The sequence below is a fragment of the Salmo salar genome, chromosome 22 (genome assembly GCF_965601325.2).
Source record: "Salmo salar chromosome 22, fSalSal1, whole genome shotgun sequence".
Lineage (NCBI taxonomy): Eukaryota > Metazoa > Chordata > Actinopteri > Salmoniformes > Salmonidae > Salmo > Salmo salar.
Genome location: NC_138312.1, coordinates 11,446,634 through 11,466,668, shown reverse-complemented (window position 1 = coordinate 11,466,668; position 20,035 = coordinate 11,446,634). Strand labels below are relative to the sequence as shown.

The 20,035-nt window shown below is 42.7% G+C and overlaps 1 protein-coding gene across 1 annotated transcript in view; it reads right to left on the bottom strand.

Moving 5' to 3' along the window:
• ppm1j (protein phosphatase, Mg2+/Mn2+ dependent, 1J) overlaps window positions 1–18,874 on the bottom strand; it is a 55,876-nt gene extending 37,002 nt beyond the window's left edge. Inside the window, exon 1 of the mRNA XM_014166107.3 lies at window positions 18,410–18,874. Within this exon, the coding sequence (XP_014021582.3) occupies window positions 18,410–18,669 (260 nt within the window). The 5' untranslated portion in view covers window positions 18,670–18,874. The remainder of the gene's footprint in view (window positions 1–18,409) is intronic.
• Between the last annotated feature and the right edge of the window lie 1,161 nt (window positions 18,875–20,035).

The window sequence follows — 20,035 nt, the reverse complement described above, 5'->3', positions numbered from 1 at the left end:
TGCTCATAGTCTTATCATGGGTTGCATGTGAGGTGTATATAATATACATATACAGTACCAATCAAAAGTTTGGACACCTTTTTATTTATTTTTACTATTTTCTACATTGTAGAATAATAGTGAAGACCTCAAAACTATGACATAATACATGGAATCATGTAGTAACCAAAAAAGGTGTTAAACAAATCAAAAATATATTTCATATTTGAGATCCTTGAAAGTAGCCACCCTTTGCCTTGATGACAGCTTTGCACAATCTTGGCATTCTCTCAAGACGTAGTCACCTGGAATGCATTTGTGTGCCTTGTTAAAAGTTAATTTGTGGAATTTCTTTCCTTAATGTGTTTGAGGTAGGGTGGTATACAGAAAATAGCCCTATTTGGTAAAAGACCAAGTCCATATTATGGCAAGAACAGCTCAAATAAGCAAAGAGAAATGACAGCCCATCATTACTTTAAGACATGGAGGTCAGTCAATCCAGAAAATGTCAAGAACTTTGAAAGTTTCTTCAAGTGCAATTGCAAAAACCATCAAGCGCTATAATGAAACTGGCTCTCATGAGAACCTCCACAGGAAAGCAAGACCCAGAGTTACCGCTGCTGCAGAGGATAAGTTCATTAGAGTTAACTGCACCTCAGATTGCAGCCCAAATAAATGCTTCACAGAGTTCAAGTAACAAACATCAACATCAACTGTTCAGAGGAGACTGCGTGAATCAGGCCTTTGTGGTCGAATTACTGCAAAGAAACCACTACTAAAGGACACCAATAATAAGAAGAAACTTGCTTGGGCCAAGAAACATGAGCAATGGACATTAGACCGGTGGAAATCTGTCCTTTGGTCTGATGAGTCCAAATTTGAGATTTTTGGTTCCAACTGCTCTGTCTTTGTGAGACGCAGAGTAGGTGAACGGATGATCTTCGCATGTGTGGTTCACACCATGAAGCATGGAGGAGGAGGAGTGATGGTGTGGGGGTGCTTTGCTGATGACCCTGTCAGTGATTTATTTAGAATTCAAGGCACACTTAACCAGCATGGCTATCACAACATTCTGCAACGATACGCAATCCCATCTGGTTTATGCTTAGTGGGACTATCATTTGTTTTTCAACAGGACAATGACCCAAAACACACCACCAGGCTGTGTAAGGGCTATTTGACCAAGGAGAGTGATGGAGTGCTGCATCAGATGACCTGGCCTCCACAATCACCCGACCTCAACCCAAATGAGATGGTTTGGGATGAGTTGGACCGCAGAGTAAAGGAAAAGCAGCCAACAAGTGCTCGGCATATGTGGGAACTCCTCCAAGACTGTTGGAAAAGCATTCCTCATGAAGCTGGTTGAGAGTCTGCAAAGCTGTCAAGGCACAGGGTGGCTACTTTGAAAAATGTAAAATATATTTTGATTTGTTTAACACTTTTACTTGGTTACTACATGATTCCATACGTGTTATTTACATTTTACATTTTACATTTTAGTCATTTAGCAGACGCTCTTATCCAGAGCGACTTACAGTAGTGAATGCATACATTTCATACAATTTCATACATTTTTTTTTGCTGGCCCCCCGTGGGAATCGAACCCACAACCCTGGCGTTGCAAACACCATGCTCTACCAACTGAGCTACAGGGAAGGCTAATTTCATAGTTTTGATGTCTTCACTATTATTCTACAATGTAGAAAATAGTCAAATTAAAAGAAAAACCTTTGAATGAGTAGGTGTGTCCAAACTTTTGACTGGTATTGTATTTACTACTTCACTAATATGTATAGCTTATGAAACGTGATCGTTGATCAGATCTGATATGAAACTTGGAGGCGGTAAGCTGTTGTCTTGAAATTGAGATAAGGAGGGTGGCAAAAAAAGATTTAGTGGGGGGAAAGACGCTAATAAAAGGTTATAAAAGGATGATGAAACAATTTAACTTAAAGTAGCTCACAATAGAAAAGTAAACACTAAGACTCAGGTCTTGTTTAGGCAGTGTTCAAGCATACCATTGACCATGACCTGGCCTTTTCTGGCTGTTGTACATTCTGCATCTAATATAATTTGACTAAAGGCTTTTAAAGTGGAAGGTAGTGTCTGGTTACAGATAATTGATGCCATGCTCACTGAGATGGATTGCTGCTATAAGCATAATTCAAAAGACTTCTGAGCTCCAGCATGCCAACTTTGAAAAAAGGTTAGAGTCGTCCTTTGAATTCCTCTACAGTAAGTCTCTGTTCCCACCCAAAAGCTTTCACAGCATACTGTATGACGTGACAGATCTGTTGTTTGCAAATCGTTTATTAGGCAACCGCTCCGAGGAAGTGCTTGTGGGTGAATGCACTGTGTGATCGAGTACAGTACAGTCTGGGGTATGCACCCAATGTGAAAATATTCAGCATTACAGCTCCATATTGTTCCAAGTCTGGAAAAGCATTGCTAGCTGTCTGGTTTTCCATAGGGGTTATAATTTAACAACTGAAACAACTGTATTGCGATGATGAACATCAGAACACTGTTGCTTCACATTTATCCCAGCCCCACTCAGTTAACTTTGTCTTTATTTTTTACTTGCATTTTTTGAGGTAAGCCCAATTTGAGACCAGGGTCTCATTCTCAATGGTGCCCTGAGAACAAATAATTCACAAATCAATATAATAATTCAATAAAACTGAAGAAAAAAATAAACTACGAGTTAAATTATTACAAATCGACCAAAACACTCGGAAGCTTCAGTGAGTTCATTCCTCATCAGCATTCTAAACTGCCCTATTGGCACCAGGGATTCGAGATTTAATGAGGTTTGTCAATTATTCAAAACAAGAGGGACATCAAGATTTGCTGCCTCATATTTGTATACTTTAGCAGAGAAGTGAGAAATGTTGGAAGCTTGTAAACAAAAAGGGAGAAATGAAGTGATCTACGGGAATTTAGAGAGGTCCAGACGACCTTCTTATAAAGGATGCAGTGACGAGTATTAAACCTGTCACCTGTGATAAAGCAAAGAGCGCTATGGTCCACTGCAGCCAAAGGTTTTAGAGTAGCGGCTGCTGCATTCTGATAAATGGTGTCGCCATAGTAAGGAGCTGGCAGGAAAGTTGACTGTACAACTGCTTCCTGCTATTTGGGGAGAGGCTACTTTCAATATCAACTTTTTAACTAGCTCATCTGTTTTTTTTTTTTTAAACGTCAACATTTTGTCAATCCAAAAGCCCATATATTTATAGGCGGGAACCTGCTCGCTGAGAGAACCATCCAATGCATAAATATGTAGAAATATGTAAGATGTTTTACAACAAATAGAAAACAACATAAAACATCCATTTCCATCAATAATTTTTCCGACATAGCCTGGTCAGCAGTTGGGGCAATAGCGTACATAAGCGTCATCTGCATACAGATGAATGTTACAGATTTTTGCAGATAGACCAATATTATTTATACTGAACAAAAATATAAACGCAACATGCAACAGTTTAAAAGATTTTACTGAGTCACAGTTCATATGAGGAAATCAGTCAATTTAAAAATTCATTAGGCCCTAATCTATGGATTTCAAATTACTGGGAATACAGATATGCATCTGTTGGTCACAGAATGGGCCTCAGAATCTCGTCACGATATCATTGATAAAATGCAATTTTGTTCGTTGTCCGTAGCTTATGCCTGCCCATCCCATAACCCCACCACCACCATGGGGCACTCTGTTCACAACGTTGACATCAGCAAACTGCTCGCCCACACGATGTCATACATGGTCTGCTGTTGTGAGGCCGGTTGTATGTACTGCCAAATTCTCTAAAACGACATGGAAGGCAGTTTATGGTAGAGAAATTAACATAAAATTCTCTGGCAACAGCTCTGGTGGACATTCCTGCAGTCAGCATGCCAATTGCAAGCTTGCTCAAAACTTGAGACATCTGTGTTGTATGACAAAGCTGCACATTTTAGATTGGAATTTTATTGTCCCCAGCACAAGGTGCACCTGTATAATGACCATGTTGTTTAATCAGCTTCTTGATATGACACACCTGTCAGGTGGATGGATTATCTTATCAAGCCATTTAGCACAGTTTCATAAATGTATTATGTCCAGGTCTAAAACCAGACTGGTACACACCTTTCAAAACATTTTGAACCAGGAACAGATATAGCCCTTGGTTCTCTCCAGACCCGACTGCCCTTGACCAGCACAAAAACATCCTGTGGCTTTCTGCATTAGCATCGAATAGCCCCCGTGATATGCAACTTTACAGGGAAATTAGGAACCAATATACACAGGCAGTTAGGAAAGCTAAAGCTAGCTTTTTCAAACAGAAATTTGCATCCTATAGCACAAACTCAAAAAAGTTCTGGGACACTGTAAAGTCCATGGAGAATAAGAGCAGCTGCCCACTGCACTGAGGCTAGGAAACACTGTCACCACTGATAAATCCACTATAATTGAGAATTTCAATATTCATTTTTCTACGGCTGGCCATGCTTTCCACCTGGCTACCACTACCCCGGTCAACAGCCCTGCACTCCCCACAGCAACTCGTCCATATACTACCCACCACTGCGACCTGTTCGCTCTTGTTGGCTGGCCCTTGCTTCATACTCGTCGCCAAACCCACTGGCTCCAGGTCATCTACAAGTCTCTGCTAGGTAAAGCCCCGCCTTATCTCAGCTCACTGGTCACCATAGCAGCACCCACCCGTAGCACGCACTCCAGCAGGTATATTTCACTGGTCACCCCCAAAGCCAATTCCTCCTTTGGCAGCCTTTCCTTCCAGTTCTCTGCTGCCAGTGACTGGAACGTACTGCAAAAAAATCACTGAAGCTGGAGACTCATATCTCCCTCACTAGCTTTAAGCACCAGCTGTCAGAGCAGCTCACATATCACTGCACCTGTACATAGCCCATCTGTAAACAGCCCATCCAACTACCTCATCCCCATACTGAATATATTTATTTATCTTGCTCCTTTGCACCCCAGTATCTCTACTTGCACATTCATCTTCTGCACATCTACCATTCCAGTGTTTAATTGCTATATTGTAATTACTTCGCCACCATGGCCTATTTATTGCCTTACCTCCCTTATCTTACCTAATTTGCACTCACTGTATATAGACTTTTCTTTTTTTCTACTGTATTATTGACTGTATGTTTGTTTATTCACTGCTGTCCTGTGTTGTTGCATGTGTCGAACTGTTGTGCTTTATCTTGGCCAGGTCACAGTTGTAAATGAGAACTTGTTCTCAACTAGCCTACCTGGTTAAATAAAGGTGAAATAAAAAATTAAGAATATAATTTGAAGTTAAAACCGTCATTAGCTGAGAGTTTGCCAGTGATTCGAATAATTTTGCAAGGCAAGATAGTTTAGAAATTTGGCAGTAGTTATCTACGTCCGAAGTATCCCTGCGTTTGTGAAGGGGGAGGACTTGCACCACCTTCCAGATCTTAGGGATAGCACCAGAAGCAATTTTTAAATAAAACATGTGGGGCAAAAGGTTCTACAATGAGGGAGGGTAGAAAACTGCAGGAAAAAGGGATTAAGAGAATCAGCTCCAGTAGATTTTTGTTTTATCATTTTTGCAACATCATTGACATAAAATGGTTCAAATAAAAAAATAAATGAGCATCATTCTCTGCTATCTGTTTAGAGGTCAATAAGCTTAAATAGATGCCCCGAGGGGATTACACTGACATTGCAACACTCACTCTTATCCAGAGCAACTTACAATAAGTGCGCATGAACAATTTAATAACACGAGCCAAAGTCAAAGCCAAAAACCACAGTACTGCTGTAGAGTAAAAGAGCAAAGATTAAAAGTTCAACGCAATAATAGAAACAGTTCAGTGCAAAATCTATTGTAAGTTTTGCCTCAATTACAGTGATGCATTATGCGGTGTGGTGTGTGTGAGGCATGGTTAAGTGCCCCATCATAGGTGATCAAGGTAAAATACATTTCTAGGAACTGGAGTGCTAGGAGCTGGAGGAGATGAGGGGAAGGACTCTCTCTGGAGTCTAAAGGAGCTGGAGGCCAGAGTGTTTTTAGTCTGAAGAGGCAGTTATTTAGTCTGCAAGGTAAAATGAACACTGCTGTCCTGTCCTGTCCTGGTGGAGAGTTCATTAATGTAGGGTCAAAACAGAACAGTGTTGTGACTTTGATAGGTGACTCCAAGTGATATCAAAATGACCATACTTTCACAGATACTGGACTTAAATCAATGGAGTAGACCCCTCCAACTACAGTCCTGCATCGGGTCGGCTCGAGGTTCAGAACATTTATATTGCGAGTCGGAAAAGTTTAAAAAATCAAGAATTTAATTTTTTTACAAACCCAGGAGCTTGTTGTGTTGCATCGTGTTGCGAATTCCATTTGGTGAGCGGTGAGCCAGATAAGGTTGCCTAGAGTACCAACCACACACGCAGTGGAGCAGGGAACTGTCCATTATTAGTGTGGTGCTGAAACATTCCTAATTTGTCCACGTGAAGAGCTTATTTTCCCTCTCCCACGTGTGACTGCGTTGCCAAGTTTACTTTCCCTGGCTAGTCTAGCTCACACAAAAATAGATAACGTAACAGGATAAATAAAAATAAAAAGGTTGTGATGGTGGAATACACCATCGTGGAAACAGGTGCTACATGAGTGAAATCCTGGGTTTGGAAGAATTTTGGAGTCATTGTGTCAGGAGGAATGATTGAATGATACACAGCAAGCAAAAAGTGCAAGCAGGTATTTGCTTAAGATAATTCAGGTAATTATTACGTTAATTCAAGCTTTTGTTCATTTAAACCAGTGGTTCCCAAACCTTTTATAGTCCCGTGCCCCTTCAAACATTCAACCTCCAGCTGCGTACCCCCTGTAGTACCAGGGTCAGCGCACTCTCAAATGTTGTTTGCCATCATTGAAAACCTGCCACACACACACACACACACACACACTATACAATACATTTATTAAACATAAGAAGGAGTTTGAGTCACAACCTGGCTCGTGGGAAGTGACAAAGTGCTCTTATAGGACCACAAATAATAATATAATCTATAATTTTGCTCTTTATTTAGCCATCTTACATATAAAGCCTTATTTGGGCATCAAAAATTGTGAATAACTCACCACAGGTTAATGAGAAGGGTGTGCTTGAAAGGATGCACATAACTTGAGAGAGTCTGTCTTAAATTATTTTTCACACACAGTCTGTGCCTGTATTTAGTCTTCATGCTAGTGAGGGCCGAGAATCCACTCTCACATAGATACGTGGTTGCAAAGGGCATCAGTATCTTAACCGCGCGATTTGCCAAGACCGGATACTCAGCGCAGCCCAATCCAGAAATCTGGCAGTGGCTTCTGATTTAAATTCAATTTTCACAGAACAGCTTGTTGCAATTTCGATGAGGCTCTCTTGTTCAGATATTGGTAAGTGTGTGCCAGCCACAGTCAGAGGCTGACACTAAGATAGCATTGAATGAGCTTTATTCTGCCATAAGCAAACAATGAAATGCTCACTCAGGGGCGGCTCTCCGAGTATCCAGGGACTTTAATGCAGGGAAACTTAAATCCTTCTTACCAAATCTTTATCAGCATGTTAAATCTGTAACCAGAGGGAAAAAAACTCAAGACCACCTATACTCCACACACAGAGATGCATACAAAGCTCTCCCTCACCCTCCATTTGGCAAATCTGACCATAATTCTATCCTCCTGATTCCTGCAAAAATTAAAACAGGAAGCACCAGTGACTAGATCAATAAAAAAAGTGGTCAGATGAAGCAGATGCTAAGCTACAGGACTGTTTTGCTAGCACAGACTGGAATATGTTCCGGGATTCCTCCAATGGCATTGAGGAGTACACCACAGCTGTCATTGGCGTCATCAATAAGTGCATCGATGACGTCGTCCCCACAGTGACCGTACATACATACCCCAACCAGAAACCACGGATTACAGGCAACATCCGCACTGAGCTAAAGGCTGGAGCTGCCACTTTCAAGGAGCGGGACTCTAACCCGGAAGCTTATAAGAAATCTCGCTATGCCCTCCGACGAGCCATCAAACAGGCAAAGCGTCAATACAGGACTAAGATCGAGTTGTACTACACCGGCTCTGATGCTCGTCGGATGTGGCAGGGCCTGCAAACCATTACAGACTACAAAGGGAAGCACAGCCGAGAGCTGCCCAGTGACACGAGCCTACCGGACGAGCTAAACTATTTCTATGCTCGCGTCGAGGCAAATGACACTGAAACATGCATGAGAGCACCAGCTGTACCGGAAGACTGTGTGATCACAGACCACCATAGTGCCTGTGCCCAAGAACACTAAGGTAACCTGCCTAAATGACTACCGACCCGTAGCACTCACGTCTGTAGCCATGAAGTGCCATGAAGTGCTTTGAAAGGCTGGTCATGGCTCACATCAACACCATTATCCCAGAAACCCTAGACCCACACCAATTTGCATACCGCCCCAACAGATCCACAGATGATGCAGTCTCTATTGCAGTCCACACTGCCCTTTCCCACCTGGACAAAAGGAACACCTATGTGAGAATGCTATTCATTGACTACAGCTCAGCGTTCAACACCATAGTGCCCTCAACTCATCAATAAGCTAAGGACCCTGGGACTAAACACCTCCCTCTGCAACTGGACCCTGGACATCCTGACGGGCCGCCCTCAGTTGGTAAGGGTAGGTAACAACACATTTGCCATGCTGATCCTCAACACAGGGGCCCCTGGGTGCGTGCTCAGCCCCCTCCTGTACTCCCTGTTCACTCATGACTGCACTGCCAGGCACGACTCCAACACCATCATTACATTTTCCGACGACACAACAGTGGTAGGCCTGATCACGACAACAACGAGACAGCCTATAGGGAGGAGGTTAGAGACCTGGTCGTGGGGTGCCAGGACAACAACCTCTCCCTCAATGTGATCAACGCTAAGGAGATGATTGTGGACTACAGGAAAAGAGGACAGAGCATGCCCCATTCTCCTCTATGGGGCTGCAGTGGAGCAGGTTGAGTGCTTCAAGTTCCTTGGTGTCCACATCACCAACGAACTTACATGGTCCAAGCACACCATGACAGTCGTGAAGCGGGAACGACAAAACCTATTCCCACTCAGGAGACTGAAAGATTTGGCAATGGTCCTCAGATCCTCAAAAGGTTTTACAGCTGCACCATCGAGAGCATCCTGACTGGTTGCATCACTGCCTGGTATGGCAACTGCTCGGCCTCCGACCGCAAGGCACTACAGAGGGTAGTGCGAACGGCCCAGTACATCACTGGGGCCGAGCTTCCTGCCATCCAGGACCTCTATACCAGGCGGTGTCAGAGGAAGGCCCTAAAAATTGTCAAAGACTCCAGCCACCCTAGTCATAGACTGTTCTCTCTGCTACCACACGGCAAGCGGTACCGGAGCGCCAAGTCTAGGTCCAAGATGCTTGTAAACAGTTTCTACCCCCAAGTCATAAGACTCCTGAACACCTAGTCAAACGGCTACCCAGACTACCCACATTTACCCCCCACCCCCTCCCCTCTCCACACCACTGCCACTCTCTGTTGTCATCTATGCATAGTCACTTTAATTAACTCTACCTACATGTACATACTACCTCAACTACCCGGTGCCCCCGCACATTGACTCTGTACCGGCACCCCCCTGTATTTGTTATTTTTTACTGCTCTTCTTTAATTACTTGCTACTTTTATCGCTTATCTGTATTTTTTGAAACTGCACTGTCGGTTAGGGGCTCGTAAGTAAGCATTTCACTGTAAGGTCTACACCTGTTGTTATTCGACACTTCTGACTAATACAATTTGATTTGATTTAAGTGGACTGGAGGCAGGGCATGAAAGGGATAACGAATCCAGTTGTTTGTGCAGTCCATTTCGGGAAAGTACCTGCGTAATTTTAATGCAGACAGAGAAGAGAGCAAACTTCTTAATCATAGCCTCAATATTGTCCTGTACATTGAATATAGTTGCAGAGAGTCCCTGTAATCCTAGATTCAGATCATTGAGGCGAGAAAAAGCATCACCCAGATAGGCCAGTCATGTGAGAAACTCATCATGCAAGAGGTCAGACAAGTGAAAATGATGGTCAGTAAATACATTTTAAGCTCATCTCTCAATAAAAAATAAATACGTGTCAATACGTTGCCCCTTGATAACTAGTGCAATTCTGTATGTTGTAAAAGCGTTACATGGTCGCTGAAAATACACAAGAGTTCAGGGACCTTGCTTTAACAAAGTTAATCATTTTCACTGTTGTGTCCAAAACGTCTTTCAAGCTTTCGGGCATTCCCTTGGCAGCAAGAGTCTCTCGGTGGATGCTGCAGTGTACCCAAGTGGTGTTGGGAACAACTGCTTGCACGCATGTCTCCCAGTCATGGCTTTTGCGCCATCAGTACAGATACCAACTCATCTTGACCATCAAAGTCCACTTTTTGTCACAAAGCTGTCCAGTACTTTAAAAATATCCTCTCCTGTTGTCCTGGTTTCCAGTGGTTTGCAGAAGCGGATGTCTTCCTTAATTGACCCCCCATAAATGTAACAGACATACACCAGGAGCTGTGCCAGGCCCGCCATGTTTGTTGACTCATCCAGCTGTAACACACAGAATTCATTGGCTTGTATGCGAAACAGTAATTGTTTCAAAACATCTCCTGCCATGTCACTAATGCATCATGAAACATTGTCCCAGCCATATCCGCGGTAGCAGGAAGAATTAAGTCCTCCACAATAGGTCCCTGCGGCTCAGTTGGTAGAGCATGGTGTTTGCAATGCCAGAGTTGTGGGTTCGATTCCCATGGGGGGCCAGTATAAAAAATAAATGCATTAAATGTATGCATCTGGAGCAGTGGAAAGCCTTTTCTTGAGTGACGAATTGCGCTTCACCATCTGGCCGTCTGACGGACTAATCTGGGTTTGGCGGATGCCAGGAGAACGCTACCTAAACTGTAAAGCCTTCCCTGTAGCTCAGTTGGTAGAGCATGGTGTTTGCAACACCAGGGTTGTGGGTTCGATTCCCACGGGGGGCCAGCACAGGAAAAAAAAAAAAAAGAGATGTATGAAATGTATGCATTCACTACTGTAAGTCGCTCTGGATAAGAGCGTCTGCTAAATGACTAAAATGTAAATGTAAATGTAGTGGAGGAGGAATAATGGTCTGGGGCTGTTTTTCATGTTTCTGGCTAGGCCCAAAGCTAAGGGAAATATTAAGGCTACAACATACAGTACAATGACATTCTAGATGATTCTGTGCTTCCAACTTTGTGGTATCAGTTTGGGAAGGCCCTTTCCTGTTTCAGCATAACAATACCCCCATGCACAAAGCGAGGTCCATACAGAAATGGTTTGTCGAGATCTCTGTCGAAGAACTTGATTGGCCTGCACAGAGCCCCGATCTCAACCCCATCAAACACCTTTGGGATGAATTGGAATGCCGACTGCGAGCCAGGCCTAATCGCCCAACATCAGTGCCCGACCTCACTAATTATCTTGTGGCTGAATGGAAGCAAGTCCCTGCATCTAGTGGAATGCCTTCCTAGAAGAGTGGAGGCTGTTACAGCATCAAAGGAGAGACCAACTCCATATTAATTCCCATGATTTTGGAATGAGATGTTCGACGAACAGCTGTCCACATAATTTTGGTCATGTAGTTTCTTTAATCATAGCAGATTATTCTTTTTTCAGTAGATTGAAGTGGCGTTGGGTTATGGATATTGTCACGCCCTGATCTGTTTCACCTGTCTGTGTGATTGTCTCAACCCCCCTCCAGGTGTCGCCCATCTTCCCCATTATCCCCTGTGTATTTATACCTGTGTTCTCTGTTTGTCTGTTGCCAGTTCATCTTGTTTGTCAAGTCAACCAGCATTTTTGTTGTCAGCTCCTGCTTTTCCCAGTCTCTTCTGGGAAAAGCCGAGCCTGCCTGACCACTCTGCCTGCTCCCGAGCCTGCCTGCTGACCTGTACCTTTGCCCCACCTCTGGATTATTGACCTCTGCCTACCCTGACCCTGCCTGCCGTCCGGTACCGTTGCCCCACTTCTGATTTACTGACCCCTGTCTGCCTTGACCTGTCTATTGCCTGCCCCTGTTGGATTATTAAACCATTGTTAATTCGACGCTGTCTGCATCTGGGTTTTACGTTCATACCTGATAGATGTACTTGATCAAGATGATCTTCCAGATGATTTTGCCACTATCCACCAGCCTTTACATAATGTTTAAATCAGTGATTCTATCCGTAAAATATTTTGTTATTTCTGAGGGAATTGGCCGTGTATAGACCTGTAAACTGAATTAGTGTAATAATTTAACAAATATTTAATGTCGATAGATTTGTTTATTGTCTCTTGCACAAAGGTATACCTGGGTTATGTTAGTTTTGCTGAATAGTCACAAGTGTAGACCTGGTTTATCAGCGTAATGGGACATGTCGTTCGTTCTAAATGTTCCAATGCCATACTGGCTGGCAACGTTCTTATCCCTTGTTTGCTAGCGAGCCAACTACGGTTAATTTAGTCACATCCAAAACTCACATGCAGCCAGAATAACAGCAAAGTAGCTATATTTGCATATGCTGTTTTCTAGTGACATTTATTTGGATACATCCATAACAATGAGCTAATGAGGCACGATTTCACCTGGCATAGAAAAAAGTACTCACTTGTCAGGACACTGCTGTTCAGAGGAGCTAGCCAACAACACAGCTACAGTAACACAAGGACTTCAAACTGAAATTAGTGGCGTAATCTTTTTTCAATTTACATTTTTTTGTATATGCCTATCTGTCTCGACCCGACTTGTTCATTACTATTGGACAGCAGAAGATCAAATTTCAATATTGAAACAATGTTGCAAATATTGGAGAGACAGACAGGAAGGTTTATACAAATCTCTGCTGTTGAAAACACATTTTCAAAAATGGGAGATAATTTCTACCTGCTTTTTATAGTGGAGATCAAGTTCATAAGTTGCCTGGCTGGGCTGATGAGTGGATTGCGCAGTCAGAAGGAACAGAGTAAATAGGCATTTTAACATCATAGATTTAGCCGATGGCAACTTGTGGAATCGACACCGGCTGGATCGCGGTTTTAAACAATCAGGATTAGACCCATTGGGTTCAAGCACAGGTGCATACTTTGTAGGTACATTGCCTTTGGAAAGTTTTCAGACCCCTTGACTTTTTCCACATTTTCTTACGTTGCAGCCTTATTCTAAAATATATTGAATTGTTTATTTTCCTCAATCTTCACACAATACCCTATAATGACAAAGCAAAAACTGTTTAATTTTTTGCTCATGTATTAAAAAAAAATTATGCACACACACACACACACACACACTTACATAACTATTCAGACCCTTTACTCAGTACTTTGTTGAAGCACCTTTTGGCAGCGATTACAGTATCGAGTCTTCTTGGGTATGACGCTACAAGCTTGGCACACCTGTATTTGGGGAGTTTCTTCCATTCTTCTCTGCAGATCCGTCAGCTATTTTCAGGTCTCTCCAGAGACATTTGTCCAGGCTCTGGCTGGGCCACTCAAGGACATTCAGAGACTTGTCCCGAAGCCCCTCCTGCGTTGTCTTGGCTGTTTTCTTAGGGTCGTTGTCCTGTTGGAATGTGAACCTTCGCCAGAGTCTGAGGTCCTGAGTGCTCTGGAGCAGGTTTTCATCAAGGATCTCTCTGTACATTGCTCCGTTCTTTCTTGCCTCGGTCCTGACTAGTCTCCCAGTCCTTGCAGCTGAAAAACATCCTCACAGCATGATGCTGCCATCACCATGCTTCACCCTAAGGATGGTGCCAGGTGTCCTCCAGACGTGACGCTTGGCATTCAGGCCAAAGAGTTCAATTTTGGTTTCATCAGACCAGAGAATCTTGTTTCTCATGGTCTGAGAGTCTTTAGGTGCCTTTTGGTAAACGCCAAGCGGGCTGTCATGTGCCTTTTTCTGAGAAGTGGCTTCCGTCTGGCCACTCTACCATAAAGGCCTGATTGGTGGAGTGCTGCAGAGATATTTGTCCTTCTGGAAGGTTCTCCCATCTCCACAAAGGAACTCTAGAGCTCTGTCAGAGTGACCATTGGGTTCTTGGTCACCTCCCTGACCAAGCCTTTCTCCCCCGATTACTCAGTTTGGCTGGGTGGCCAGCTCTAGGAAGAGTCTTGGTGGTTCCATACTTATTCCATTTAAGAATGGAGGCCACTGTGTTCTTGGGGACCTTCAATGCTGCAGAAATGTTTTGGTACCCTTCCCAAGATCTGTGCCTCGACACAATCCTGTCTCGGAGATCTATGGATAATTCCTTTGACTTAATGGCTTGGTTTAATTTTCGCTGACATGCACTGTCAACTGTGGGACCTTATATAGACAGGTGTGCGCCTTTCCAAATCATGTCCAATAAATTGAATTTACCACAGGTGGACTGCAATAAAGTTGTAGAAACATCTCAAGGATGATCAATGGAAACAGGATGTACCTGAGCTCAATTGAGTCTTATAGCAAAGGGTCTGAATACTTTATTTTTAATACATTAGCAAAAATTCTAAAAACCTGTTCGCTTTGTCATTATGTGGTATTGTGTGTAGATTGCTGAGGAATTGTTTTTATTTAATCCATTTTAGAATAGGGCTGTAAAGTAACAAGATGTGGAAAAAGTCTGAATACTTTCACTGTATGTCAATTGGAGCTGAAGTACAGGTGTAGACCTAGTTTGTGTAACTACGCCAGCCCAGGACCTCCACATCCGGCTTCTTCAACTGCAGGATCGTCTGAGACCAGCCACCTAGAAAGCTGATGAAACTGTGGGTTTGCACAACAGAAGAATTTCTGCACAAACTTTCAGAAACAGTCTCATCTGCGTGCTCGTTGTCCTCACCAGGGTCTTGACCTGTGACTCATTTCAGGAATCTAGGCGTATGTAGCGCGTCACTACTTCACAGGAGAGCCATTTGAACATAACTTTTTTTTTAATCAAAATGCGTTTTTTGGCAGAAATGCCTTCTGGGTGTGTAGGTAATCCTGTCTAACGCAAGTTTTGAAATCAGTGGAATTAAGAGTATGAAAGCTAAGGAGATGGAGAATACACCTGTCTTCGGATTATATCTTCAAACTAAGGGCATCCATGGTATCCGTGACAGAGAGGGAGAAGCGTCCATGTATCCCAGCATCAATGTATACGGGTAAGATAGTCTAGCTAGCTACATTTTCAGATATTACATTTCTAATTTTGTCAAAGTCATTTCCATTTCAAGTTAAAGTGTATTGTTAGCTAGCTAGCTAACGTTAGCTGGCTGGCTCACTAGCTAACGTTACAAGTATGATCTGTGTAGTAATATTATTCGTATCTCAGAGCCATTTGCTTTGCTAGTTATAGCCTAATGTTAGCTAGCTAACATTGAACCTGGTTGGTTAGCTACCTGCAGATTCATGCAAGGTGGTAATGTCATGAGTTGGGATTATGGTTCATTGTTTAGCTAGCTAGCTACATGTCTTAACAAAAGACTCCACTATGCAAGTAACTATTTCAATAGAATGTTAAATGATGTCACTGCAACAACTGTTGATAGACGTAGCTGGGAAATTCGCTCTGGCTATCTACTCCGATTTCAGAGCACTCTCGTCCGAGTGTGCAAGAGCTCAGAATAACTGACAAATTTATGAACACCTAACACCCGTTGAATATGGCCGGTGTCAGTAAACGTTGGCAAAAAAGCGTAAATTGTTGCAAGCAGCACAGTTGCAATCACCAACGCTCTAGATAACATAAAAACAGCCCAACTAGCTCTGCTAGGACGAGTAAAATGGTCAGAGTGAGCTGTTCTCTCATTTGTGTCTGGAAGTAGCTAGCAAGCTAGCCAAGATTAGCCAGTTTGCTTGGGTGGTTGACTGCTATTGTTAGGACAGAACGCTTGGATATGGGTGGGCTCAGCTCTCGAAACAAATCTATGCGGGTTGGTCGGGTTGTGGAGAAAACTATCCTGATGTTGGGTATCGGGTGGAGCTCGGAATTGATGTCTCCGGCATGGGGTGGGTGCGACTCCAAAAAAACTGACCCGTGCAGGTCAGGACTTTCTCCAACTGGAGAGTTCAGAGTCAATGTGTGATCATTGTTTCCACTCGGTCCATTACAGCAGTGGTTTGTACTGCACTTTAGAAACCGTGTGAAGGAGATGGACGTAGTAACTCTCCATTGAAGAAGAGAGCAACTAAATTCTTCTCCATTGCAAAATAGAATATAGGCAATACGAAAGTACACTAGCCTATATGTACACTTTTAATGTCAGTTTGGTGAAATAAATGCATTCTGTATGTATGACGCTGTTTACAATAATCACAGACTCCGTGATGCATGTTTTTGTAAAACGCTGTGTATAATAACCCTTTAATAATTGTGTGACGCATTTTCCTACATTCGCCTTCGCTCTATGCTGCTGCTGCTTGGGAGTGAGAATCCTTTCTTTCATCCTGCCTGCAATTGTAAAATCCCTGCTTCTTCTTCGCTTCATTGCAAACCCCCCCTGTATGTCTGTCTGTCTCGCCCCTTTGGATGACTCAGCTCTTTCTCAGATTTATTTCTCAGGGTCTTTGAGGAGACGGCCGGGGGTGGGTTTCATACAATGGTATAACCCACCTAGGTCTAGAAATGTATGAATCCACCAGTCAGCCTCCACTGACTCCCCCTCTTGAGAGATGGCAGGTCTGGAATGATGCTGGGAGTTTTTTTTTCTCTCCCCTGAATCAACCAGGCAGCACATTCTACCCAATAGAGTGAATGAAATTACCTTGGGAGGTGATAGGTACTGCATGCTTTGTATTAGATGGTTTATTGCTTTATTGTCGCTGGAAACAGAGGTAGGCTTATACTGTTGTAGAAACATGCAGGACTAACTCAATATCACATGATGTCTTCCTGAGAATATAAACTATGTATAAACTACAAACATTTGTATAGGGTAGAATGCATAGGCTACATAGAAATAGGTTTTACTGAACACTTCATATGCTGTAATCAGTAGTTACAGTTTTATGAAGAGTAGGCTACACTTGCAGGCATTTTATAACACTTCCACACAGGTGCTCTTTGTCAACTGTTCTTTGCACTTTGCATGTTCAGAGACAACCTTACCTTTCAACTGTACCGGGGTAAAGTTAGCATGATGTTTGATATTAGTTTGTTTGACATTCATGTCAAGTAATGTTGATAATTCTCCCTCCCTCTTGTTACTTTCTAGCATGCCTTAACTCCTAAAACATGTAGGCTACATTACATTACATTTTTTTGTGTCGACTATGGGACTTATTGAATCTTTATGAAAGAAACCAAACGTATTTTGACAAATTCAAGCAGTAGGCCTAGTACACAGTCTATCCCTATCCTATAAGATACTAATTTCCACCGGAATAGCTTTCAGGCACATGATCCTATTAATATGTGTCCAGTCAACAAAGAATAGGATGATAACAGTGATGTGGACAGATTATGATAGTCTACTACTGGAGACATCACTTACTCTAAGTATGTAGCATTTCAATGTTTTTGTTTGTTCTACATGTTGTGAGATCCTATAAAATACAATAAACTGCACCATATGTAGCTGATTATTGTTGCAATGTCAGTCTATGCAGTGAGTGGACATTGAGGGATTCTCACTGTTTTAAAGTAACCACACCATAGGTTGCTACAGCGTCATCAGCTACAGCAGCAGCAGGCGGTGCAGCCTGGTCTCATTGACTAGACGTAATATAGTAAATGTTAATCCGAGACACTCTTCAGTATAATATTCTACTTGATACGGTTACATAAGACAGAAGGTTACTTTGGCAAAAACGAAAATAGGGTGGTAGGCTTTTAACTCGAATTTCTAGCAACCCAAAGGTTGTGTGTTTGAATCTCATCACAGACAGTTGAGCATTTTAGCAACTACTTACTACTTTTTAGCTACTTTGCAACTACTTAGCATGTTAGCTAACCATTCCGCTAACCTTAAAACCCTTTAACCTATTGCCTAACCTTAACCCATAACTTCTAGCCTAGCTAACGTTAGCCACCTAGCTAATGTTAGCCACAACAAATTGCAATTTGTAGTATATCATACGAATTGTAATATGTAACATATCATAGAAATTATTGACAGACATCGAGAACTTAATACATACCATACGAAACGTCACATATCCTACTAATGGTGGTGTCCCGGATTTTCGTTTACTATCTTATGTCTACCCCTGAGTCCAGGTTGCAGCTGTGCTCTAGGGTGAATTTGCAATAGCAGCACAGAGGCCATATTCGCCATAAAACGAAACTGTATATTGTCAACAATGCAATTTATCCTTGGCCTACAAAATTCAATCTGATAGTTGCATTTTAATGTTTGGGATTTTTTGTAAATCCCTATGAATGACATGTCGAGAAACCACTCACTCTGCGTATCCCGTCCGCCAGGGAAGCCTGCTGTCCCTCTTCAACGTCAGCACCGGTCGAGAAGCATGTTCTGTCGAGTATTGAAGAAGCTCTGGTGTAAGATCCAGAAACTCAGGTCGACCGTAGGGGAACCGTGGAGGCAGACCGTCCTGGTGACAGTTCTGGTGGTGAACGTTCCCGGATCCGTGGTGCTGGTGGTGACCGTGGGGCATCATTCCACCCACCAGCGTGGACATCGCATTTTTGACTTTGCTTATCATTGCGATAGAAATAATAAACCGATACAGAAATGAATGAAAAGCCTAATAATAGTACCGTAGTGAATAAAAAAATACAACGATGAACAGCATTTCAGGAAGCAATCGGTCCCAGCCCCATGTGACGTTTGACAGACACTGTTTTCCTCATTGAAAATATAGCCTACCCCTTCCCCACTCAGTGCGTATACTAATCTCAGAAGGCAGGGTTTTAGTGAACGCTGTTGTGGGGGGGAGACGCACTGCAAATTGCGCGCCAGTCTGGATTGGACACAAAATAACCATTCCCTGTCACAATGAAGACAAGATCACTGTTGAGCAGTGCTGTTGATCAATTATCAGTGTCGTGTATTGATGTCTGCAAAGGGAAGCCAGGCTTCCGAAAACAATTTACAAAAAATAATAAAAAACAATGTATCTTTCGTCTCTCATAAATGGCATTCAATTAGCATGCGGCTGATTGTATCTCACTGGTTATAGCATACGAGCGAACGAAACAGCGCCCCTCTGTCTCTGTATGTGTAGCGTATCTATATGATACTGTCTGGTCAGAAAGAGTATGACATTGTTGCTGGCATTAGCGTTGAATACAATGAGCATTTGGCCTCCCTTGATAGAAAAAATCTATAAAACAATAGCCAATGAGCATTGAGCTAAACTGAGTCATCTCAATTGTGAATGGTCCTGGCTCACCAAAAAAAAAAGTGTCAAAGGAAGCCATTTTGGATTTGGCTTCACATCAATCACATCACAAGCCAAACATCATTATTGATAGAAAAAAACTTGAATTGTTGCATCTCATTGTTCCGGTGGCTAGCAAGCTTGCTAAAATCGTCCTTTTCCTAAATTAACCATGTATGGAGATAGGGATTTGGACTTTTACTTAATTCTTTGTAGTGGCCAATGATTATAACGGTGATTCTGATCCAACCATAAATGAATTTCGTTTACTATCTTATGTCTACCCCTGAGTCCAGGTTGCAGCTGTGCTCTAGGGTGAATTTGCAATAGCAGCACAGAGGCCATATTCGCCATAAAACGAAACTGTATATTGTCAACAATGCAATTTATCCTTGGCCTACAAAATTCAATCTGATAGTTGCATTTTAATGTTTGGGATTTTTTGTAAATCCCTATGAATGACATGTCGAGAAACCACTCACTCTGCGTATCCCGTCCGCCAGGGAAGCCTGCTGTCCCTCTTCAACGTCAGCACCGGTCGAGAAGCATGTTCTGTCGAGTATTGAAGAAGCTCTGGTGTAAGATCCAGAAACTCAGGTCGACCGTAGGGGAACCGTGGAGGCAGACCGTCCTGGTGACAGTTCTGGTGGTGAACGTCCCCAAATGATGACACTACTACAAGGAGTTT